Source organism: Typopeltis vanoorti, chromosome 23, assembly GCF_054136105.1.
Source record: "Typopeltis vanoorti isolate ZY-2024b chromosome 23, IOZ_Tvanoo_1.0, whole genome shotgun sequence".
Lineage (NCBI taxonomy): Eukaryota > Metazoa > Arthropoda > Arachnida > Uropygi > Thelyphonidae > Typopeltis > Typopeltis vanoorti.
This window is the reverse complement of record NC_143571.1, coordinates 33,958,943-33,986,780: the sequence shown is the minus strand read 5'-3', so window position 1 is coordinate 33,986,780 and position 27,838 is coordinate 33,958,943. Positions and strand designations below refer to the sequence as shown.

The window sequence follows — 27,838 nt, the reverse complement described above, 5'->3', positions numbered from 1 at the left end:
TTTCATTACAGGATGCTGAGGCAAGTAATGTGAAGTCAACAGCCTAGTATACAAAGTAGACCAGTCATACACTTTGCTTTTGCTTGGATAAAGGACTAAAAAAGAATATAATTTCTTTTAAGTATAATATATCTCATCAAATGATAATCAAGCCATCTGTTGAAAGTTTTTTCACTTGGTTAGACAATAAATTATATATTTAGTTTAATCCTTTATCCAAGTGTAAGCAAACAAAGTTTGCGCGCCTGAAGCATCTTCAGAACTGGGGCAACTCATGGCAAAGCACATCTCCTTGTGGACATGTATAATGCTTTGCATTATGGGAAGGGTCACTACCCAGACCGGTTTTGAACCAAGGTTGAAGCAATGCGGGATGATTTCTGCATTGCTTCGACCTTGTTATCATATCACCTCTGGGTCTGGCTCTCAGTGAAGAGACCTCAATAGAGGTTGAAACCGGAGACCCTTCCCATAATGCATATCATTATACATGTCTGCAAGGGGATGTGCGTTGCATTATGGGATACTAAGCAAGTGATGTGAAGTCAGTCCAACTTTGCCATGAGTTGCCCCGGTGATGAAAATACTTCAGGAGCAAACTTTGTTTGCTTACACTTGGATAAAGGTTTAAACTAAATATAATTTATAATCATAGCCTTCTGATCCCTAGCCAAAGCAATCAGGCACAATTTCTGCCCATCCACATTTCCACCATTCTTATATTAATGTAATGATGTAAACAATGTAATTTGTGATGTAAACATTCAGTACATTCAAAAGAAAAGTGGTAAGTCAGCCAGCAAACTATTGCCCAGTTCCTCTCACTTCCATTCTCTAAAAAAAACTATGTAGAGATCATCAACAGCCAATTTCTACACCACTCAAGACCTACAAGCTAAGTTGTCACTAGAATTTATTAGCCTAAATCCACTAAACCCAGAACCCACCTCTGGATTTAAGCCATGGAAAGGTTTGAACAACCTCAGATGGATGCTCTTGACATTTCTAAGGTATCTAATTGGATCTGACACAGAAAACTGCTCAGCAAACTATCATCCTAAGGTCTGCCTTCAACTTTTCCAACTGAGATTCTAGATTCCTCTTCTTGTAGGTGTACTCCATGGCTCTGCACTTTCACCCGCTTTCTTCCTCCTGCATATATATGACCTGCTCTGACTTCAAATTCTATCCATAGCTTGCTAAATAAAACTTAAACACTACCAAAATACAATTCTGTATAATGTCTCACAAGAAAGATCTTGCATCACTATGCTTTACTTTCAAAAACAGTGATTATTTATATATACAATAGACACCACTTATTGCGATCACTTTTGGACATTTGCTTTTCAATAACAATAATTGGCTGATAACATTAAGCAAATCATATAAAAAATTGCATCATTTATTTGAATTTGTTATGAACATTATTTAATTTATTGTTATAAACAACATAAAATTTATTTTAAAAACTTATCTAGTGTTGTCTGTCGTGTCATTGAATATAGTAGTTCATGAATAAATTGCTCATACTCACATAATGCCTTTCAAAGTTTGTCACTCTATGTTGCACACTGCAACGATGTATTCGTAGAGCTTCTTGCATCTGGGCATTGGATGGAGGAGCTTCTAAAATTTGTTCTTCTATACTTGTATTAGGTTCACTTTCTTCTATCAGTTTACAGTTCTCATTGGAAGCAGCTTGACATATTTCTGGCACTGTCATTGTAGCCACCACTTCAACGTTATCAACATCCAACCAATTTTCAAATTCTTCTTTTGACATATCTGGGGTGTTATCAAAAATTTCATTTGTAAGATATTCTAATTCTTCAGAAGGAGTTTCAGAGTTTGTCTTACAAAATCCACCTTTCTGGAAGCAGTTTTCACAGTCTTCTCTGTGACTTGCTTCCATGACATTGCTACCGAATGCGCTGCATCAAGAAGGAAAATCTTTTTGCAATTGCACTTGCATCAGATTGATCTTTTATATAATCAAGTTCAGCTATAATTCTTACACAAACTTCCCTGCGATAATAAGCTTTAAAACTTGCATGATGCCTTAGTCACATGGTTGAATTAATAATGTAGTGTTCAGAGGCAAGAAAATGACTTTGATATTCTTTAATGATAAATTGTTTAATTTAAGATCCCACTTCCAATTGTTGAAAATGTCATTAGTCATCAAGCATTTGCACTAGAACAGTAGTCAACAGGCAAACTTTTGACACCTTTAAAAAACCGAAGATCTTTACTTTTTCCAATCACTAGGAGCTTTTCACACCTTTCATATTAGCACAACAAAGAAGTCACTCGCTCTTTTGAAGATTTAAATCCTTTAGTACTTTCATTTTTAAACAAATAAGTATGCTCAGGCATTGCACGAAAATAGAGTCCTGTTTTGCCTGCACTGTAAATATCTTCAGGAGAATATTCAGCAATAATTTTTGGCCACTGTCTTAATCCACACATCAGTGGATAAAAAATCAGCACTTTTTCCTTCACCATGAATATGCTTGTATACAATATTCTCTTGCTTTTTCCACCTGTTAAACCATCCATCAGTTGTGGTGAAATTTTCTTTGCCCATTGTTTTTGAAAGTTCTTCTGCTTTTTGATGCATCAAAGGCCCATTAATCGAAGCATTCTTTACACAAACATTACTAATCCAAATTTTTAATGCTGATTCAACTTGAGTATCCTTACCAGATCAGGCTCACTTCCAATCCATGTTCTCATTAGTAAGAGCTGAAGTTTCAATGTTTGATCTATTTTTTTTTAAGATCATACACAAGAGTGGTTGTGAAATTTTTAAATATACAGCCGCACTACGCTACCTCATTTTGGGCAATTTATCATAGCACTCCAAAATTCTTTGCTTTTCTTGAAAAGATAAATCTTTATGTTTTTTACTTGCTTCCGATTTTGATAATGCTAAGGGCTGTTGTAATGAACACTTAAAGTCAAATTCACTTAATGAAAGAGACCACAAAAATAAACTCGAAAAATCACAATTACTGTATGTATACACCCTCTGCATTTTCCTGGAAGATTAAAGATTTATGGAAGATAACATTACCTACCTGCATTTGCCTGGAAGATATAAGATTTATGAAAGGATAAGATTAAAGGAAGATTAACAAAAAAAAAGTCAGATTTCGACAAATGTTCTTTGTCAGATTTAATCCTGATTAACCCTTATTTCTTAGAATTCTGAGACATAAAAGGCTAAACATTAGAGGATTTTGATAATAATAACCAGAGTTTTGATTATAACAGACGCATTATTTTTAATTCATTTTAAATGGTGTGTCTTGGGACCAACTGATTTCAATAACAATAGCCGACTGATAATATTATCTACAATTACAATAAGCAGATTCTACTGTATATATATAAATAGTATTTTCACCTATACTACTACTAATATTGTATAAATCCCAAATCTGCCCAAACATGGAACATTGCTCACATATTTGGAGTGGTGCATCCCAAACATTATTATGAATACTAGTATTGCTTGATGCTATTCAGAAGAGAGCAACCAAATTAACTATAATAAATTTAGTTTAATCCTTTATCCAAGTGTAAGCAAACAAAGTTTGTGCCTGATGTATCTTCAGGACTTGTGGTAAAGGTGGACCAAGCTCTCATCACTCCTTGTCTTAATATTTCCCATAATGCAAAACACATTTCCTTGCAGACATGTATAATGTTATGCATTAAAGGAAGGGCCACTACCCAGACCGGTTTCGACCTTTATTGAATGTTCAAATACAGGTCAAACTCCAAAAACTCAACATTGTTCCCCTCAGTAACAGGCTCACCCCACCAGCGAGCAGAGCCACTCATTTGCTCATATGTCATCTGAGGGGTAACAGCAACAGCCATGCCTCAGTTAACTTCATGGTCTACAGCATTGCCATTCATCACCCAAGTTTCCAACCAGTTTCGACCTTTATTGAGGTCTCGTCAGTGGGAGCCAGACTCAGAAGTGGTGATACTAAGGAAGAAGCAATGGAGAAGTCATATTTACCCATATGAGTTGCCAAAAGGTGTACCTTATTATTAAATTACTCTGGATTCAGAGAAAGATGTTGGAAGTTTTTTCCCACTTGGTTAGGCTATAATAAATTTAGTTTAATACTTTATCCAAGTGTAAGCAAACAAAGTTTGCACCTGACGTATCTTCAGGACTGAGGCAACTCGTGGTAAAGGTGGACCAAGCTCTCAACTCTCCTTGTCTTAGCATCTCCTATAATGCAAAGCACATCTCCTTGGGAACATGTATAATGCTATGCATTAAGGGAAGAGCCACTACTCAAACCTGTCTTGGTAGTGGCCCTTCCCTTAATGCATAGCATTATACATGTCTGCAAGGAGATGTGCTTTGCATTATGAGAGATATTAAGACAAGGAGTGATGAGAGCTTGGTCCACCTTTACCATGAGTTGCCTCAGTCCTGAAGATACTTCAGGTGCAAACTTTGTTTGATTACACTTGGATAAAGGATTAAACTAAATTTATTATAGTATAACCAAGTGGAAAAAACTTCCAACATCCTTCTCTGAATCCAGAGTAATTTAATAATAAGGTGGTACACCTTTTAGCAACTCGTATAGCTAAATATGACTTCTCCATTGCTTCTGCCTTGCTATCACCACTTCTGGGTCTAGCTCCCACTGACGAGACCTCAATAAAGGTCTAAACCTTTATTGAGGTCTCGTCAATACCGGTCTGGGTAGTGGCCCTTCCCTTAATGCATAGCATTATACATGTCTGCAAGGAGATGTGCTTTGCATTATGGGAGATGTTAAGACAAGGAGTGATGAGAGCTTGGTCCACCTTTACCATGAGTTGCCTTAGTACTGAAGATACGTCAGGCGCAAATTTTGTTTGCTTACACTTGGATAAAGGATTAAACTAAATTTATTATAGTCCAAACAAGTGGGAAAAAACTTCCAACCAGATTAACTGATGACCCCCTCTTTCTGCCTTACACCTCTTGTACAGGTATTTGCATTGTCAATGCTCTGCTGAACTGGCACTATCATTCTACTTTTTTTTCTAAAACTATAAGAACAAGAGGAGCAGTTTCTGGTAAACATCCATTTACCATCTACCTCCAAATATATATATACCCCGAAGTTATGTGGTAGGTGGGGCCAACAAAAAAGTGTGTAAGTCGAACTCGCGTAACTCGGGTATAATTTTGCATACAAGCATACAAAATATTAGTTAATTGGGACCAAAGGTTTACAAAAACACCTATTTTTTTAAGAAATATAATCATAATTGTAGTTTTTCATACATAAAAAAAAAAGAAAGTTATTTTGATGTCAATGGTTTCATAAAATCTAATAGATTCATCTGACGGCATAATGTCTTTTTCTTGTCATACAAAATTTCTTCATAGCAAGCTAATGATTTTTTTATTCCTTATCTTGTGGCTACAATTCGTTCCTCGTTAGAATCTATGTCCTCCAAAATCTGTAAACCTTTCTTTTATGACTGTTCTCACTGTGGATTCCTATAGATCAAACTTCTTTGCTAGCTCACAAATTTTCATTCTGCCTTCAAAATCCTTAATAATGTTGAGTTTTGTTTCCATAGTGAATGTTTTTCTTTTCTTGCTAGCTGTAGAAGAATCAGACTTGCTTCCTTTAAACGACATTATTATTTTTTATGTGATAAAATTTTTATGAAGAACATAACATTAAACAATCGCAAGGTTTGTAGACTATAAAAATCGTGTATGAATGGAGACCGCATGAAACACGTCACTGCTTATTCACAGCATGTGCGACACTGGCGAATGTGGCTGGCGCCGGAAAGATATGACTAGTGGTGAGGCCTGAAGCAGGACGGGAATACGTACATATATGAAACCGCATAACTCCGGATTCGCGTAAGTCCGGGTATGACTGTATATATATATATATATATATATATATATATATATATATATTAAGTGCACTTTATTCTTATACAGAAATGTCCCATAATATAATGTTTCACTTTATGATGATGTACTTTTATGCCCATTTATACCACATTCATTCATGATGGTTTTAGCAATACACGACACTCCAATAAATCAGCTGATGCACAATTTTTGTGTAATCAAGTTTAAGACATAACTGCTTGCTGTATTTCAGTGTTTCACTGTGAATTATAAAACTGTTTATACTTATTACTTTATTTTATTTTTGTCATCATCATGAAATTCTTGACATATACCTTCAGGGGTGGGGTGGGGAGTCATAATAGTACTATATGAAAAAGTTGCATCATTACTAAACTTCCTACTGTCAATTTTCCTCCAAATTAATCCATTAACTGTCAAGACTCCAATATTATCACACATCATACTTTTTTTCTTCTAAGGCACTTTTTACTATATCGATTCACCTAGATCTTGGTCTTCCCATTAGTCTTTTTCCTGCCATCCTGGCAAAGAATATTTGTTTTGCTAACCTTTCCTTGTCCTTTCTGTTTAAGTGACCATACCATCTTAGAATAGCCCTGCTCATACATTCTTGATTGTTAACAATGTCAAGTTTCTTCCCAACATCCTCATTTTTAATGACAGTGCTATTAATACTATCTGTTGATAATATTAACAATAAAATTAACCATATTAACATTTTGTTAATAATATTTACCTGTAGTTTCTTTAATTTGAATTATACGTCAAAACAAGACTAATTTTTCCTGTAATTTTAACTTTATGGCCATCATGTAGCGATTTACGCTAAGATCATAGGATTACGAATCTCCGCCAACAAGTAATTTTCAATCTGTTTCGTCTTATTATTGAAAACATTATGGTTAAATACTTGTATATAAATAAGTAACTTACATTTGTGCATTATTGTATCTTGATAATAACACCGAGCATGTCAAAACTATTGTCGAAGTGAAATTGAAAACAAAATATTTTATTTCAATCTATTATAATATTTATAAAATATTTTTGACTATCCATGATGGAATTTGTAAAATCAAATAAAGGAAAGGAGAAAGTGATTTTTGAAGGTTATGTGCATAAAACAAAAAAGTTCAACAAATGGTGTTGTATCATTTGAGTGTGAAAGAAGGTGTAACAAGAGTGAATGTAAAGCTAAATTAAACTCCATGGAGAAGCTTGTGGAATGGTTAAACGATCATTCTCATGGTCCAGATCCAGCGCAACAAGAAGTTCTCAAAGTAGTTCGACAAATTAAAAGACTGGTAGAAGAAACTGAAGAAGCACTGCAGCAAATTATCAACCAATCTCTTTCAACAATAAGTAAAGATGTAAAAGCCAAATTGCTGACAGTTCATCATTCATGTCGAAATGTCAGACGTCACTGTCAAGCCATTAACAATCCATTACCTGTTCCGTCAAATGTTGGCGAAATCGATATTCAAGATTGTTACAAAGTTACACATAATGGCCAAGATTTTCTTTTGTTTGATTCCAGTTCAGACAATAACAACAGAATGTTCATCTTTGGAACACATGACAATCTCAGACTCTTGGAAACAACATCTCACTAGTTTCTGGATGGGAATTTCAAAACTGCTACTGTGTGTTTTTTTTTTCAACTGTATACCATTCATGTACTAATTAATGGACAAACTATTCTGTATGTTTAGGCATTACTGCAAAACAAAACTCAGGATACATATATTAAACTGTTTGAGACATTAACTATGCTCAATGTCAATTTGAAGCCAATCAGCATCATGATCTATTTTGAATTGGTAGTTATAAACAGTTTTAGAAAGAAGTTTCCCAGACAATGAAATTAAACTATGTTTCTTTCATCTAAGTCAGAACATCTACCTGAAAATTCAAGAGAATGGTTTGCAACAACATTACCAAGAAGATTCCGACTTCGCACTGAAATTAAGAATGATGCCAGCTCTTGCATTTGTTCCGACAGATGATGTCGGTGTTTTTGAAGAATTGTATGAATTTCTACCTCCAGAAAGCTTACCAGTCGCAGATTATTTTGAAGATTCTTACATTGGAAGACCACAATGCCATGGACGATGGCAACCAACTTATGCCATCAACATGTCGAATATGTATCAACGATCCGAAGATGAATTACCAAAAACAAATAATTCAGTAGAAGGATGGCACAGAAGTTTCCATCCCACCATTTGGAAATTTAATGGATTTCTCCAAAGAAAACAAGCATTACGACAAGTTTACTACACTCAAATGTTGGCCAGTCATTCATCACAAACTCCGAGAAAGAAGTATGCATGCTGATTCAAATGCACGGATTCTTACCATAGTTTGCAGCATTATGGACTATCTACGTGGGATAGCACACAACCTTTCTTTCTTTCTAAGTATTAATCCGTAATTAATAATATTAAACTACATTTCCTGTAAAAGATTCAATATTTTCAATGAATTAATTTTTCTCTCTATCTATGTCCTAAAATGTGCATATTAGGTGTTAGTATAATTTTAAATTTATATCCATATTTTGTTGTGTCAAATAAATTTTTATTTTGTCAAATTTATTTTAAAGAGTTTTTATATGGGGGGTGGGTAATGTCAAGAGTTTTTTACATGTTTTTTTTATATGTGGGAGTTTTTAAACAGGGGATTATTGTCCAGAGGGTTAATTGTCCTGTTACGGTCATGCATAGAGCTAGTTTAGTATTTTGAATAATTTCTTTCTTGTTTCATCCAAATTTATTCAGCCAACTTCTACAAAATGTTATATTCAGTCAATGACAATCAAAGAAAAGAAGGAGTAGCCATGGTATTCAACACTAAATACGAGGCTAATCTTCTTGAATGGCAGGCAGTCTCAAGTAGAGTGATGTGGGCAAATATAAGAATGGGGAACTGGACAATGAGACTTGTTTGTGTCTATGATCCCACAGAAGGTTCTACTAAGGTAGAAGTGGAGGAATTGTTTTGAGACTCTAGAGAAAGCTACTGACACAATGAAAAAGGAAAAGTTGGTCCTTCTTGGGGATCTAAACAGCAGAGTAGGAAGTGATTGTCAGACATACAAAAAATATTTTGGGAAAATTTGGAGAAAAGAGCAAAGCTAACAATAATGGCAAATACCTGTTGGATTTCTGCTCAGAACATGGACTGGTTATTACTAACACCATGTTCCAACATAAAAATGCGCACAAATTCACATGGAGAGAAGAGGCAAGGAATGAGAAAAGTCTCATTGACTATGTTATTGTTGATAGTGATGTTTTCTCCCTGGTGCAGGACATCAGAGTGTACAGAGGATTTGAAATTGTAAGTGATCACTATTTAGTCTTGAGCAGGATAAAATTCAATTTCATGTAAGAAAGTCTAAAAGCGAATAAAAGTTGAGCAGCTCTCAGATGTGAACTTTGGACTAAAATACACAAAGATTATTGAAGAAAAAATGAAAGAGTTTGAGAACAAGAACCAAACCTTGGAGATTCAGTGGCAAACCTTAAAGAAAACCCTGATTGATTCAGTCAGAGAGGCATGTGACGAGGTTGTCTGCAAGGATATAAAAATCAGAACTCCATGGTGGACAGAGGAAGTTAAAGAGGCAGTGAAGGGAAAGAATAAAGCATATCAAAAGTTCCTGGCAAATAAGTCAGCTTGTGCTGGTAGAAAATAAAAGACAAATGTAAGAAAGCTAAACACTGTGTAAAACTAGCTAAACAAAAGTCATGGGAGGACTTTGGCAAGAACATAGAAAATAAATATCAAGAAGGTGGTACAATATTCTGGAGGTTGTTGAAGAAGCTTAGAAATGGAGGAAAGAGTGCAGTAAAAGGAGTTTGAGATGATAAAAGTGACATGAAAACGGGAGAAAAAGATATCCTTGAAGTATGGAGTAACTGCTTCGAAAAATTGCTAAATGAAACAAGCAGTGATGACAGCACACTGGTAAAAAACACTCAACAGGCCTGCAGTCAGGAATACATATACATACGTGAAGTAAAAAAAAAAGCCATCAAAGGCTTGAAATGTGGAAAGGCAGCAGGAGTAGATGATATTTAACCAGAAATGCTGAAGTATGGTGGTATAAAAGTGTTATAGTGGCTGCAGAGCATAGATCAGAATGCCTGGACAGAGGGACGAATTCCAGACGACTGGAGTAGAGCTCTTATAGTATCCATATATAAAAAGGGAAATAAAACTGAATGTGAGAATTACAGAGGTATATATCCCTATTGAGTGTTCCTGGTAAGATATATGCAAGTATACTTGAGAAACAGTTGAAAGGAATTGTGGAAGAAAAGCTTGGTGAAGAACAAGCTGGATTCAGGCCAAATAGAGGCTGTCAGGATAAGATTTTCACTTTACGACAAATAGTCGAGAAAGCATGGGAATATAACAAAGATCTGTATTTAAGTTTTGTCGATCTGGAAAACGCATATGACAAGGTGCCAAGAGAGAAGCTATTCAATAAGCTACAGTTATATGGTGTTTAATGGGACATTATATCAAGCAATACTTAGTCTTTATTTGAGTTGTAAGTCAGCAGTTAGAATTGAAGGAAGTACAGGAAGATGGTATGTTAAATCTGGTGTGAGACAAGGATGTACATTATCCCCTCTGTTATTCATTATCTATATGGATCACGTTATGAGGGAAAGTGGTATTAAACATGATAACAGAATTGGAGATGTCAGTCAGCCCTTTGCTTTATGCGGACAATGTTATACTTCTAAATAAATCCGCTACAAATCTGCAAGATTCCCTGACTAAAATGAATAGCTGTTGTAATAGATGTTGTATGAAGGTCAGCAATAAAAAGGCAAAGACAATTAAAATAGGTAGAATCATTGAAAATGTTGTGCACGGGGAACCTGTGAAACAAGTAAAACATTTCAGCTACTTAGGCACGATTTTTACTGAAGATGGTAAATTAAATATGGAAATAGACAACAGAATCAACAAAGCTGGTATGGTAGGAAGTCAATTAAATAAATTCATATGGAATAAGAGAGAAATTAGTCAGAACACTAAATTAGCTGTATACAAGACAGTGTTCAAACCAGTTTTAACTTATGGATCTGAGAGCTGGAGAAGTAAAACACTTGACCAATAGAGACTGCAAATATGAGAGTCCTGAGAAAGATTATAGGTGTGAACTGATGGGATCAATGGCAGTATCATATTAAAAACAAGGATATAGGGAAAGAACTTGACATTGTCAGCATCCAGGAATGCGTTAGCAGAGCTAATCTCAGGTGGTATGGTCACTTAAACAGAATGGGTGAGGAAAGATTAGCAAAACATCTTTGCCAGGTTGGCAGGAAAACGACTCAAAGGAAGACCAAGATATAGGTGGATTGATACGGTACAGAGTGCCTTAGACAATAGAAACATAAGATCTGATAATGCTGGAGTCTTGACAAGTAACAGACTGATTTGGAGGAAAATTGTAGATAGGAAGTTAGTAATGACATAAAATTTTCATTTAGTATTATCATATCCTGTACACCCCTTGAGGGTACATGTCAGGAATTTGATGATGAACTTCCTACCATACCAGCTTTGCTAATTCTGCTATTTCCAAATTTAATTTGTCATCTTCAATAAAAATTTTGCCTAAATGTTTCACTTGTTCTATAGGTTCTCATTTTGGGTTGCAGTTGATATTTTCAATTTTGCTGCCTATTTCCATTGTCTTTCTTTTCACTGCTGATTTTTATACCAAATGTATTACAGCAGTTCACTTAATTGAGTCAAGCCATCCTGAAGACTTGTACTATGACCCCTCTTTCTGAGAATCACTCTGATCTCTCTCTCTCTCAGACATTCAGTTTGCATTCAAAAGTATAACATCATCTGCATAAATTAAAGAGCTGAGATTAACATCTCCAATTTTGATATCAGGTTTAATACCACTTGCCTTTATAATGATCCAAACAGATGATGAATGATAATGGAGATAATGTACACCCTTCTCATATCTGATTTAACTAGAACTATATGGGGTAAATGGAACATTATACAGAGCATACATAGTCTATATTTAAGTTGTAAGTCAGCAGTGTAACACAAGAATGCACACTATCTATTCTTATTGATTGCATTGCTTGATTACATTCATTGCATTATAAAACAAAGTGGAATTATATGTAATATTAAAATCAGAGATATCAAACTTAGCTCTTTGCTTTATGCAGATGATATTGTACTCCTAAATACATCCAATGCAAGTATCCAGGATTCTTTAAACTAAATAACAGCCATAAAAATCAGCAATAAAATGGCAAACTATGAAAACAGTTAGGAACATAGAAATCTTCAGTCACATTCTCAATGGAGAATCTATAGAACAAGTAAAATATTTTAGATATTTAAGCAGTTTTTAGTGCAGATGGCAAATTAAATATGGAAATAGACAACAGAATAAGCAAAGCTGGTGTGGTTGGGAGCCAGATGAATAAGTTTATATAGAATAAGAGGAAAATTAGCCAAAACACCAAACTAGCAGTACTTAAGACAGTGTTGAAACCAGTTTTAAGTTATGGAACTAAGTGTTAGGTTAGAAATAAATCACTTGATCAAAGACTAGAGACCACAGATATGAGAGGTCTGAGAGATTAGGGGAGTGGACAGATGGTGTGAATGGTAGAATCATATTAAAAATGAAGATAAGAAACTTGACATTGTCAGCATTCAAGAATGCATGAGCAAGGCTAGTCTAAAGTGTTATGGTCAGCAAAACAGGTGTTTGATGTTTGATGCCAAGATTGCAGGAAAAAAAGACCCAGAAGAAGACCTAAATCTAGGTGGATTGATATAGTCAGAAGTACTTTAGAACTGTAATGGTAGATATGAATATTGAAGTGCTGAAAAGTAATCTATTTGGAGAAAAATTGTTAATAGGAGATAGATTAGTTATAATGTAAACTTAATCATGTATTACTGTTATAGTGGCCTGTACACCCTTTAGGGTAAATATCAGGAAACTGATGATTATGAATAATTTAAAAGAAAAAAGCAACAGAAAACCAACATCATAAACCTAAAATCAGCTTGTGTGGATAATATATTTCGTTCCTGCCGGCCTGGTTGGCCGAGTGGTTAGCGTATCCGCTCTCCAGTCAAAAGGCTGCGGGTTCGAATCCCACTGTGGGCATGGATGTTGTGTTGTGTTGTTTATGAAAATAATAGTGGTGATGGCGGACAGTAGATGGAGTTGGTGGTGGAGACAGAGAGCTGCAGAGCAGGTGCCCTCCCTCGATGAGTCTTAGGACTCCCTGGAGGTGTCAAATAATAATAATAAAAAAAAATTCTTTGGCTAAGTTTAACAGAACAGCTAAAATAATTCACAAACTAAATGAATGGTAGTTAATAATTTTAGCTGTTTCACATATACCATTAACACTGAAACTTGTAAATAACAGGATTCTACCATTTTATGGACATACTCCTAGGAATTTCTGAAGAATAGAAACTCAGTTATTCAGCATTCAGAGAATACCTACACCAGAAGTTACACTATCTGATCAAAAATATCTGGACATCCCATTTGTAGTGATGGACATAGCTATACACAATCACAATCATGGCTCATACAGGTATAAAATCTAGTCTGTTTCTCCACAAAGATTGCAAGCACATGGCTTTGCACTCTTCATAGACAAACATTAACAGTAAAATGGGCCATACTGAAGAGCCCAGTGCCTTTCAATGTGGTACTATCATAGGATGCTACCTCTGCAACAAACTCAGTTCAAGAAATTTCTTCCTTGTTGCAGCTGCTCCAATCAACAGTAAGTGATGTTACTGTGAAGTAGAAATGCCTAAGGACAACAACAGCATAATTATTATCTGGTAGGCCACAAAATCAGAGTGACCACCAAGTGCCAAAGTGTGTGTGATATGAAAAAATTGTCAGTCTTCAATTGAAACACTCTACCAAGTTCTACAATCAATGTCAGCACCACAACTGTTCAATAGTAGCTGAAGAATGTGGATTTCCATGGCTGCATGCAAGATTAACATCAGTAAGAATAATGCCAAGTGTTAGGTGAAGCATTGTAAAGCTTGCTCCCCCACCCCCAACTGGGCTCTGGAGCAGTGGAAACGCATTATCTCGAGTGATGAATCACATTTCATCATCTGATAATCCAACAGATGAGTCTGGGTTAAGCAGATGCCAGGAGGATGCTATCTGCCTGAATGTTGTTCCAACTGGGAAATTAGGTGGAGAAATTCCATCCCTTCATCCCCCAGTTCCAGTGATGGGGAATCTTAATGCTATCGCCTATAATGACATTCTAGACAATTCTGTGTTTTCAACATGTTATGGCATGTTATAGCAAAAGGCTCTTTCCTGCATCAACACTGCCCCATCCAAAGTGGAGGAATGGTTTGATGAGATGGGTGGGAAAAGAACTTTATGGCATACACAGAGACCTGATCTCAAACCTGCAGAATGAATCTGAATTCTGATTGCGAATCAGAATTCAGATTCCAGGCTGAACTGCCTGATATCAGTATCAAACCTCACTAATGCTCTTCTGGAAAAGTAGAAGGGAATTACTGCAGCAGCATACTAAGATTTAGTGGAAAGCCTTCTCAGAAGATTGAAGAATGAGAATGAACAAGTGTGAATAGATATAATTTCATTACTAGAAAAAGAATTATTAATCATTTACGATTGTAGTGCTATATTCATGAGTCTATTAAGTTGCTGGGGTGGAGCAAATTATATGTTATCCTATAAATTCTGTATATGCATGTTTGCATTTATGATGAGAAAAAAAAACTTATGAAGAGGCAGAAAGAGATTTGTTTGCAAAATATAAATAACTAACCTTTGATATCTATCAGATATCGACCCCCCCCACCTGCTCCAATTTATGTCATCATAATTTCAGATGATATCTTGTTTAACACCTTTGCAAAAGCCAGCATCATCATCATGTAGATATTTCCTTTATTGCCCTCAACTACCACTTTATACCACAAAGTGAATAAATTACTAAGACAAGATACTCAGTAACTCCACTATATCGACTGAACCAGTCGATATAGTGGAGTTACTGAGCGCGCACTTTGCAAAAGTATATCATGCAGGTGGTGACATTGAAAAAATGAAGGAACCATTAGTTTATACGGGAATTGTGATGAATGAAGTGGAGGTGAATAGTCTATTACAGAACCTTAATGTGAATACATCTGTGGGATTGGATGGTATACCAGCACGGGTCTTGCGTGAAGCGGCTAAGGAATTATCAGTGCCCTTGACCATGTTGTTTAATCTGAGTCTCGGGTCTGGTTTAGTCCCGAAGGCGTGGAAAGAGGGGAAAATAGTTTCACTGCATAAAGGAGGATCCAAGACTATGGTGACAAATTACCGACCGATCAGCATATCAGGAGTCGTTGTCAAGTTCTTGGAGAAAGTAGTCAACGGAAAAATACTCATTTTCATCAATCAATGAATGGATTGATGAAAATGAGATACTGTACAGGGGACAGCATGGCTTTGTGAAGGGTAGATCATGCCTCAGTAACTTGCTCAAGTTTTATAACAAGGTGACGGCAGAACTGGATAAGGGAAATGGGTTTACAGTGATACTGCTGGACCTGGCAAAAGCGTTTGACAGGATACCACATGGAATTCTAATCCGTAAACTACAACATATGGGAATGGATATAGGGTTGGTGAGATGGATAGGTGGGTGGTTGATGGAGAGATAGCAGAGAGTAGTTTATTCAGGAGTAGAGTCCAAAAGATGTCCTGTGACTAGTGGTATGTCACAGGGTTCTGTTCTTGGACTACTGCTGTTTAATTTATTCATTAACGTTATAGGGAAGGATCTAAAAGGAACAGTTCATTTGTTCGCTGATGATGCAAAGTTGGGTAGGGCGATAGTGAATGCAGAAGATGTCAAAGTCTTGCAGGATGACTTAGATAGATTGGAGTTCTGGGCTAAGGAGAATGGATGTCAATTTAATGTGACAAAATGTAAGGTTATGCATTTTGGGGTGAAAAGATTAGCAGCAGTATACCACATTGGTGGAACTGTACTCCAAGAGATTGATGAGGCCAGGGACTTGGGAGCGTTGGTGGATAGGGAGATGAAGTTTAGGGGGCACATTGCAAAAGTAGCGAAATCAGCTCATCAACTCACTTGGATGTTGAAAAATACCTTGACGAGCAGAGACAAGCAAGTTATTGTACCTCTGTACCGAGCCCTGATAAGACCTCATCTCGACTACTGTGCCCAGATTTGGTCACCTAGGTTCCTTCTTGATGGGGAGGAGGTGGAGAGGATCCAGAGGCGAGTGACTAAGATGATAGCAGGTCTATGGAATGAATCATATGAGAACAGGTTGAAGATTTGTGGGTTGCAGAAACTAGTTGATAGGCAGAAAAGGGGAGATATGATTGAGACATTCAAATTGCTAAAAGGATTCTATAGGATTAATTCAGAGGATATTTTTGAGATCAGGACTGGTGGTGAGAGAACTAGGGGACACCTATGGAAGATGGGCGAGAGTGTGGTTAGCAGGGGTGTTAGAGCTGGGTTCTTTACTTTTAGAGAGGTAAATGAGTGGAATAAGCTGCCAGAGTCTGTTGTGGGTGCTATGACAGTGAGCGAGTTCAAGGCAAGGTATGATAGATACTGTGAGAATGTCGAATAGTTGTGTGGACATGATGTTTAGGGCCTCCCTCGAAGAGTCTAAGGACTCCCTGGAGTAGCCCGAAATAATAATAATAATAATAATAATACCCATTACAAGTAAACAGCAGCCATATACATTGGTAGTCCAATAAATAACTGTGGGGAATGGAGATAATTCATCTTCGTGTGTCAGGAATATGTGTGTGGGTTGATGGAGCAACAAATAATCTTGTACAATTTTTTACACGATCAGGATACAAATTTGGTCCTTCCATTATTACTCACTACTGTGAGATGTGTATATGGCCCCTTTAAAGGATCACAATGTATGCCTGAGATTATCGATGGTGAAAGTTTATTTTTCACTTGGTTACACTATAATAAATTTAGTTTAATCCTTTATCCAAGTGTGAGCAAACAAAGTTTGCGCCTGAAAATATCTTCAAGACTGGGGTAAGGTAGTACAACACCGGGTAACTCGTAGCAAAGGTGGACCAAGCTAACATCACTCCTATCCCAGTATCTCCCATAGTCTGGGTAGTGGCCCTTCCCTTAATGCATAACATTATACATATCTGCAAGGAGATGTGTGTTTGCATTATGGGAGATACTGGGATATGAGTGATGTTAGCTTGGTCCACCTGAGATTATCAGACTTAGAATCCTCTTTATTTATATGATCTACTTTGGCTCCAGACATCATAACCCACTTTGTGATTTGCTGCCTCTTGATGACTTCACTGAAATCTTTGACTGTTTATCTCTGAAAGTCAATCACATATAATCTAATTACCCAAACAGCGAAATAATGTTCCTAGGCAATTTCAACATCCACAATTCAGACTGGCTTTCCATCTCCGACTTCACGGACTAAACTGGAAGAGAAATTGAACTGTTTGATGTCATTGACGACCTAACACAAATTGTTTACCTACTCACCAGAATTCCTGATAATCCTCACCATTCTGCCAACACTGAACATTTTCTTAAACATGTCTGACCATAAACTTGTCCATGTTTCATTTTCCATAGTTCATTCTTCTCCCACTCATTCTTGGCCTCACATTATGTGGTACTACAATGATGCGAACTGGATGACCTTTGGAATTTCTATGCCTCATTTCCATAGTCTTGATTACTGCTTCTGCTCTGACCTAATAACAGAAATTATTTTAGCTGGAATGAGTGCTTTTATCCCTCACTCCACTCGAAATCCTTAACCCTTGTTAAACATGATTCTCCAACAATAGTGCCAAAGTAATTTAAGACAAAAATTCAGCATGTGCTCAATGGCTTAAGTCAAGGCATCCAGGCGCTCACTCAGTTTCTACTAAGCTCGTAACAACTGCAAAACAATAATCCATAAAGGTCAAATACACTAAGTTTGTCTCCTGTTCTAATGGCAGTTGAGCTTTCTGATCCATCACCAAGGCTGTGGGATGCAACTTCTGTCCTCCATGTTTCCATCTCTCTTATATCCTGATGGTATAACGGTAACATGTCCTGAAGATAAGACAGATCTCTTGGCATCAGTTTTTTTTTTCCTTTTCTTAACTCTAACTCTTGTATAGATGACCAAGCCAAATCTCTCACTATTCCATGACCTATTCACAGTCTGCTTTCTACAAAATTTCCCCAGAAGGACATCAAGAAAATACTCAGTAGCCTTGATACCAATAAATCTCCTGACCTTGATGGTATTCCTCCAAAATTTACAGCCACATTGTTCAATCTTCTTTAAGCAATCATTACTCATCTGATACCAGCCTAGAGCTTAGAAGCAAGCTTTTATCCAGTTGGTTTCTGGCGAAGGAGATAAATCAACCATCAAACTATTACTCTAACTTCAATACTCTCAAAAATAATGGAAAAGGTGATCAACAAGCAATTGCCCACTTGGAGACTCACCAATTATTTAGCGATCACAAATACCGATTTCTTCATTCTCATTCCACATCAGATCTCCTAACCTCATCTTTGGACACAAGCTATGGAAAAGTTTGGAGAAACTCAAGTGGTCACGCTCTTGATATTTTCAAGGCATTTGATCAGTCTGAAATCATGGCCTTCTTACAAGCTACCATCTTAGGATATTCCTCCTTCCCTTTTTGAATGGATTGTCAGCAAATCAATGCTAATGTACCTCAGAGTTCTGTGTGCTTTCACCTATGCTCTTCCTCCAATACATCAATAATCCCCTCTCTTGGACATCCAACCCTATTCACAGCTTTGCTAATGAGTAGTTTCCACTCCTCTTTTTCATTTTCAAAACATTGCTCAGGTAATTCAAGCTTCTTCTTTAAACAATGCCTTAAACACTGATCTCCTTGCCATTCTTAAACGGGGTAAAGATAACATGGTGAATTTTAATGCCACCAAAATGCAATCCTCTCACTTATGACAATATCCTGCTCACCAACCAGGATTAGTTTTCTCTTTGTGGGTTAACTTTCACATCTAGACTGTCCTAGTACAAGCACATAAGGTCTACAGCCTCTTCTGTCCCTATAAAAGCTTGGTATTCCTTTTCTTTCTAAATAGTACTTGTTCCCTGCTCAACTTCTGACACTTTATAAAGCCTGAAGAATCCACCTGACCTTAGAATGCTATTCCTACATTTGGCATGGTGCACCTAGGACCTCCAGCCCCTATAGTTCAGCTGGTTTTGACAATGCCCTTTGGTTGGAAAGACCTGAATTTGAATCCTCCCATCAAAGATGTGAAGAGCTTTTATGAGGGATTTTCAAATGAAGGCAAGTTAGCCAGTCTCAGACTACTATAGACTTCTAGAAAGAAATTATGGACGAATCTTATAAGTCTACATTAGTCATGCTTTGACGATGCTAGATGAAATTACTAACATCATCAGAGCATGTAATTTAAAATTTTACTTATGTTTAAGTCATGTCTTATTCCATTAAACAAACAATTATTGAGTAAATTGTATCTTTTCAGCTTGTTCAGGTAAAATCAGTATCAAGCATGAAACTGAGTTATCAAGAGACACAATATAAGTAATATCAGGCCACAGACTCATTAATACAGATATTGCAATAATGATTTACTTTATCAGGAAAATATGTATTTGTTGGATTCTGACTGAAAAGAAATATGTAAACTAGAATAAGTAAACTCTAGTTATTACAGTTAGCATATCATCAGTCCCATCAAAATCAAGAAGAAACTTATTAAATCAAATGAATGATTTTTGCTGAAATATCAAATTTCCTTGCTTCCAGTTATCAAAGAAATTTCTGTACTATTAAGGGAAATCAGATCACTAGAATTGTTACAATAATTCTGCCTTACCGAGGCAGTTTTAATTTCAGATTTTTTGTGTTTTGTTTTTAAGGAAATATTTCCAAATTTATTAGATATATCTTACTTGTTTTTTGGACCAGAATTATGAACTACTTTTGATGATGATGATGATGACGATGGTCCAGGAGAGAGTGAGATGTCTCGTTGAGATTTACCTCCACTTGAGGAAGCCGGAACTGTGCTATTTACCAATGGTAGACTATTTAGATCATCCATTCGACTTACCAAACATGGCTTTAATTTAGGAGAATTGGTATAGCTGAAATGGTTAAATTTTCAGAATGCTAAATCTTCAGTGCAATGAACAATGAAGCAAACATGCTATCATACAATATGAATACTATCCTTTATCAAAGACAAATAATACAAAATAAACACTAAATAGTGTTTAAATTAAGAGGATATAAAATCCCACATTGTTCCAAAACCGAATAAGAAACTCAAAGATTGGAATCAGAGAGTTTCATGCTGAATATAGTAAACTATAAAGTATCAGCGATCACTAGCGTGAGCTAATGCAAGTGGCCCTAGTACATAGTACAATACCGGACAACTCGTTGCAAAGGTGGGGAAAGTTCAGATCGCTATTCTTAGGTATTTTCCATAATGTAAAAACACATTTCCTAGGAAATGTATGCTGTTATTACATTATGGTGGGAGGTCACTACCCAGACCGGTTTCAGCCTTTTTTGAGGCTTCATCAGTGAGTAGGTAGACCAAATTAATACCAAAGTGTATAGCGAAAAGAACTTATATACTCTGCTATACAAGTTTCCAAACAGGTGCAACCATTAAGTTACTTAAATATAAAGAGCTAATAAGCTTCATTTCGGCGATATAAACAATATTTAAATTAAGGGGATATAAAATCCCACATTGTTTCAAAACCGAATAAGAAACTCAAAGATTGGAATCAGAGAGTTTCATGCTGAATATAGTAAACTATAAAGTATCGACTGTGTAAGTGACATCCGCATCACTCATTCCAGCTGGATATGTGGTGCGTTACAATGATAATAATAATAATAATTAAACTAAAACAACAACTTGTGAGAGGCACAAAAAATTAATGTAGTGATTGAACTCACAGGAAATAATGTTTTATTCATAAGAATCAGGGTCCCCTTGACCACATACACGATTTTCAATGTGCTGACCTTTCTTGTGTACAACAAATTGCAACCAGTGTGCGACATGCTCTACAGCTGAGAGTAAAGAGTCAGACTGAATGTTCATAACAGCCCGTTTTATGTTCTCTTTCAAGACATGCAAGTTGGGAATGCCACCAACATACACAATGGATTTCAAATACCCCCACAGCCAAAAGTCACATGGAGTGATGTTCGGGAATCAAGGCGGCCATGCCGTTGGAAAGAACTGACTGATAACTTTCTCATTACTGAAATGCTGGTGTAAAAGGTGCTATACTGAATGTTAAATGTGTGACCGTGCTCCATCCTGCATAAAAATTATGGAGTCCAAACACTGTCTTTGCTACAATGCAGAATGACAAAATTTTCCAGCATTCGTCGATAAATCTCTCCAGTAATGGAGCAGGTTACAGGTCCTGTAGGGGTAATACGCTCAAAAAAGTATGGTCCTATTATGAAATCGGCTGTGAAGTCACACCCCACGGTTACTTTTGGAGAATGCAGTGGTACTTGCTGGATCGTTTGGGATGTTCAGATGCCGAAATTCTGCAGTTGTGAGTGCTGACCGACCCATTCAGATAAAAATGAGTCTCATCACCCCCACAATATTCTCCAAGGCCAGTCATTGTTGACCTCCATTCGGGTAAGAAATGTTAGCACGAAGGTCATGCACTTATCATAATCTGCGGTAGTTAGTGCTTGCACACGACTGAACTTATACAGATAGAAGTGAAGCATTTTCCATAAGATTTTCCAGACTGTAAGCCAAATCAAGTTTGCGACCTATGGCACGAGCACTTGGACCAGTACTGGTCCCTGTGTCGTCAAACACTGCAGTAGCAACGTCTGTTACTGTCTCTTCTTGCACTGCTTTCCATCCTCTGCCAGGTCTAACTCCTAGTGATCCAGTTTCTTCAAACTTCTTAATCATAGCTCTCAGTGCTACAGCTGACATAGGACCTGTACGCAGGTTATGAAGCCTTCTAAATTCCTGAAGGGCCGCTAAGGCATTGCACTGTTTAAGGTAAAACAACTTAATAAGTAAAGCACGCTGAGGCAAGGTAGGATGCATATTCAGCACAATTCTTCAGTCATTCGAATAACTGCCTGAACGTTCCAATCTCTTTTTAAGTGGAATTGGTGGCGCTGCTGTCACGTACGCACAGTAAAATTTGCATAATCCTTTTTACCTGCAATTACTGCAAATATTTGACTGCTTTTGGCTCTGCAAGTGCCAAAATTTCCACAATCAGTGACTTTTGGTACTAAATCTTTTTTTCGCAGAAATCATCTCCTCATGCCTTCAAAAGTCTCAATATAAAATTTGGTCTCATTCCGTTTATTGGTTTTAGCTACAGATGCCTCCAAAGAGAGAAAATTATTTTATGGCCAACTGTACATTGCATGAGCCCTGTTTCGTTAGTGGTGCTGTGTGCAACCAATATTCACACGTTTTAAAAGAGAGGGAGAGTAGCTGTATGGATTAACATGCAATGAGGAGATTATGAGAACTATGTAACTGTAATACCACTGCACAAGGTTGGAATGCAGCCACCTGTTATTTTCAACACACTAAAAACACTTGGAATCAGTAGGATGTTTGTGTATCAGATTATTAACCATTATACCAATACAGAAGATGTATCTGACCACTAAACAGGTCAACCATGCTGTGTTAGGATGTAACAGCTTGTGAGGGCTGTGAAGGTACACCTCCGCTGTAATCCTGTGAGAACGCAGAAAGTGATGTTACCAGAGATAAATGTTTGACAGAGAATGATTTCATGTGTACTAACTGATGACCTGCAGGTGAGAACCTATCATAGTTTATTGGATACTTCATAATACAACTTATATAGCAGAGGTTGATAAAATCAAAGGCACTTTTCCAGTGATATGCAAACAACAGACACAGAGATATCCTCTTCACAGATGAGATTTTCATCTGTGAAAGAGAGGATATGGTAAATTTGGAGCACTCTAACCAAGAAATTTCAATTTGGAATGAGGTTGAAAGAGCAGTTAAACAGTTTAATAACAACAAGGCCCTGATGCAGATGGAATCTTAGAAGACTTAAAGCCACAGTTTAACCATATACTGATACAGAAGATGTATCTGACCACTAAACAGGTCAACCATGCTTTCACTTGGTTATATCATAAATTAAAGATGCCAAGAAATTATATTCTTAGTTTCATCCTTTATAAGTGTTTCATAGACTAATTACAAGGATATGGAAGACAGGATCAGCCTAGACACTGGAAGAAGTCAGTTTTCATACCTGTACAAAAGAAGGGGGAGACATGAAGGATTGCAAAAACTATAGAGTTTAATCTCTCATGTAAGCAAGAATTTATTAAAAATCATTCTAAATAGGATTAAGGCCAAAGTTGAGACAGAGATATCTGAAGAACAAGTAGGTTAATGGTACCAGAGATCAGATCCTTTGCCTTAGACAGATCATCAAAAAGTTTAAAGAACTTAGACTCCCTATGGTAATGTGTTTCATTGCCTACTCTAAAGCTTTTGATTATGTTCAGCATATGAAATTGTGGAAGGTTATGAAAATAATGGGTTTTCCTCAACACATTATTAGGTTGATAGCTAACATGTACATTGAGGAAGAAGCCATGGTAAGAACAGGTGTTGGATAAACTGAGTGCCTTCAAGCTGGAAAGGAAGTAAGCAAGGATGACTTTCTCCTCACCTGTTTGGTATCTGTGCTAAGGGCATCATGCATGTAACATTGGATGAGCTTAAGACAGGAATCAGGATAAGTGGTAGGATAATCAGTAATCTGGAATAGGCTGATGTTACAGTATGTACTCCTTTATAATGACAAGAAAGAACTAGGACAAATCCTTGAAAAAATTTAAGTTTTAGGTAACGGTACCAGAGATCAGATCCTTTGGCTTAGACAGATCATCTAAAAGTTTAAAGAACTTAGACTCCCTATGTGTTTCATAGCCTAATGATAATTCTAAAAGGAAATACAAACAGGGTAGCTTATGAAAAACAAGTATACTTTAATGTAGAAATAACTGAGGAAGTCAGCAAGTTTAAGTACCTGGGATCCCTTACTAATGTGAAGAATTGAAGTTCAGAAAATGTCAAAAGACTAGGAATGGCTAAAACAGTCAGAGACTTGTCTGAAATCTGGAAGGATGGATTTTTAAATATATATCTGACCCACACATGAAAGGCCACAAGACATATAGCAGATTAGTGCCATATCTGGGAATCTATCTCCAGAGGAAAAAAGTTGAGGATACTGAATGCAGCTGTTTTTCCAACAGCAACGTATGGATGCGAGACCTGGAACCTAAAGAAGTCTGATAGGAAAAGGATAGCTGCTTTTGAGATGTGGTGTTACAAAAGGCTGTTGAGGATAATCATATACTGAAAGGCACACAAATGGAGAGCTATCTAGAAAGAACTTTATGGTTCTAACTTTAAGGAGCCTTAAAGTTAGAACTTTAAGGCTCCTTAAGGATACTAACAGAAAAAAGTTGAAATACTTTGGACACATTTGAAAGGATGGAAGGAGGATTTCTAAATACAGAAACAGGAAATTAAAGCGCCTAAAAAAAGAGGAAGGGGTGGATCTTCAATGAGATGGATGGATGGTGTGTCTCAAGTGACTGATCTTCAGAGAGTTATCTCCAGAAAAGCATACAACAGGACCATCTGGCAAGGACTGGTGTGGTACATCACTGAGCAACAGAGTGATCATATGGTATCTGATGATGCCCAATGAATAGACTGATATAAACATACATCAACATATTAGTGAGTATTCTACAAACATTTTATAATTTAAAATGAAGCAAGGAAATTTCAATAATTTTGCAAAAAAAATTTTTAAAAAAATACATAAATGAAAAATAAAAAATTAAATTAAAATAAAAATTTAGAACAATAAAAATACTTGGTAATATGCAACAGAATCAATGGGAAAATGGTTTGAATACTGTAGATAGTGTAGAAAGTTAGAACTGTTTGCCCAATTTTGCAGAGTAGTCTTCATAGCTCTATGATTCCATGATGACTTTTGGCTGGAGAAACCTGAATATGAATCCTGTGTAAGATGCAAACTTTTATGAGGGCTTTTCAACAGAAGGTTAGTTAATTAGCTCATACAGAAGTGGCAGAGTTTTTCCTCCTGGAACCTTGGGTTCATCACCTGTAAAACATACAAACTGTCCAGAAAAAAATGATGCAAACAACAGCTATAATGTACTTGAGAGGATTAATCACGTTACAAAGAAGTCAAGTTAGTTAGAATGACAGGCTATTGAGCATAACGTGCAATGGAAATGGAGTGATCTCATGAAAATGGTTCACAAGCCTACTAAAATAACAGATAATACAAACACTCTGCAAGCATTTTGGATCTCTTCCTCACTGGTGATTGATCAAGTACATGGATATTGTTGTGTTGTAGGCAATTCAGATCACAATCCTGTTGATTTCTTCTCTCATAGGGTAACACTCTCATTCATGTTGCCTAGCATTATAAAAATGGTAAGCAGACAGTGGCGTAGCTGGGGGTACGTCTGCCCTGGGTGGCACTTTGAACCTTACTCTATACGTTGTTTTGACTTTTTGTAGTATTTTTAGTGTGTATTGAGAGGGTCAGCAAACTCAGGGAATCTAGGGTTATTTGCACAGCCTTTCTTTTTTCATTTATGATGAAAAATGTCATAGCTGATGTTCTCACTCACTAACTGCATGGAAATTCTTTGTAAACCGCTCAATGTTAGGATCTTACTCCTCAAGCTTAGCAAATCCTGCTTGAATGAGTGGAAAGGCTTTATCTAATTCTTTTGTCTTAAACTTTCTTGGCTTTGGAACTTCTGATTCTTCGTGTTCTTGTGTTTCTATCAGCTGCTTCTGTATCTCCATAAGGTCTTCATTGGTTAATTCTCGTGAATGGGACTCTAGTAAGTCAATGACATCATTTTCATTAATGTCCAATTATTCTTACATAAAAAACAAGAACTCTATTAAGATCAATACAATTAGAAAATAATTTATGCATTCTATAAAGTATTTAGATTCTACTCAGCTGAGTGCATCATTTACTGCTAGAACATATATATAAGGCTTTCACAATTCTCATCCGTTAGGATTTCAACCTAGTTTCACCTTAAACAACAACAATATTCAGCAAAACACTTAAAAATTAATTCTTTTTAGTCTCATAGAATAATCACAAATTTCAATTTTATCAAACACATAGCTAGCATCATCTCTATCAGAGGATTAAAATAGTTCTTAAAAGGCTCAGTCTTGAATTTACATATACATTGTGAGATAACACATTCCAACACGAACTAATTCTTCAATGAAGTTTCTCACATTAGTTTCACAAGGAAAATGTTTTATAATATCACTCATTCAAGCTTGACTAGCTGGCTCCAGCAACACGAAATTTGACCAAGTTCTCCGGACACAAGCAACACTATCACACGATAGTTATAGAATAGATACTCTTACTGGTATGATCATCATAGCTTGCACATTATGGAAAACTCTTACATCACTTCTAGGCACTCGGTAATCTTCCACTATAGGCAACACAAAAGTTATAGTATCCCTGAGTTCAATAACTTATTGTTAAGACTGGAAAATGTATTTTCTTGCTCGTAATAACTTATCTTATGATAAATCTCGATCATATTATTATATATAAATTCCTTTACAAGGTGACAGGAAACTATAAATAAATATGAGTTCAAAGTAAGATTCATTAAAATCGGAACAAGTTTCCAAATCTTTGTTTCGTCGTACGATCCCAGATTAGATCACATCTCGCGACCTTCCTACACTCTCTCCGTTTTCTTTCTTCCTATATTTCCCATAAATCCTCTCTCTTTTTTTTCCGCCCAAACTTGTTTTTCTCTGCTCTTTCAGTTTACAACAAAATTCCCACGTGATCGTTGTACAGTTCCCAACACTAAGGCACATGCTATCTCAAAATAACTCAGTTTTCTGACAGCAGCCAATCAAATCACATTAGCAGAGTCCTTTAGAAACACTTTCACTTTCAGTAACAACAAATAAAATGCATATATTACAATTCACTTAGGATATATTTACAAGTTAATATAAAGAATTTATATAAGATAAATAACTAAAAAAATTACAATTATTATTTCAATGAACAAAAAACAGTAAGTGTTTAAATTAGAATTTACTTGGGAGCAAACTTAGCTCAGGAAATGCAATTCATGTTAAATCATGAATGAAGTATTAATAATCATAAAATTCTTCATTCACAATTTAACACCATTCATACATGGTTCAGCTCCAAACTTATTAAACCAACTTCTCATTCTTTTCCTACATTGCATCTGCTTCTTCTTTGGATAGAGCCTTTCCCATACTGTTTCCATGAATACAACTTGTAGCTCTCCAGGAAACATTAACACATTCCTTCTTTCTGTCTAACCTCTTGCCCATATATGGCACTGTTATTACAGTGCCATATATTCAAATAATTGGTCACAAAACCAAGAGGAACTGGTTTTGTGACCTTTCATATGTGGGGTTGATATGAAAAAAAAAAAAAAGTTCAGTCGTACATTCTGGCCTCTTGTCAAAGCTAAGGCTAACTTCAGCTTTAATCTGTTTTGGTTTGGAAGCAGAGTTGCACCAAATAACTTTGATCCCACCCTGCTTCCACTCAGCTGACACTGCACCATTCTCAAATTCTTGTGTTAAATGTCCTCCTATCAATCTAAACATCCAA

The 27,838-nt window shown here is 36.3% G+C and overlaps 1 protein-coding gene across 5 annotated transcripts in view; it reads right to left on the bottom strand.

Moving 5' to 3' along the window:
• The window catches only part of mri (BTB/POZ domain-containing protein mrityu), a 323,678-nt gene that overhangs the window by 121,321 nt on the left and 174,519 nt on the right, over positions 1-27,838 (bottom strand). For 4 of the 5 annotated variants that reach the window (XM_090412595.1, XM_090412596.1, XM_090412597.1 and 1 more), the window contains one exon: positions 19,997-20,191. The exons of the other annotated variant lie outside the window; for it this stretch is intronic. In XM_090412595.1, the coding sequence (XP_090268721.1) occupies positions 19,997-20,191 (195 nt within the window). The remainder of the gene's footprint in view (positions 1-19,996; positions 20,192-27,838) is intronic. 5 annotated transcript variants of the gene reach the window in all.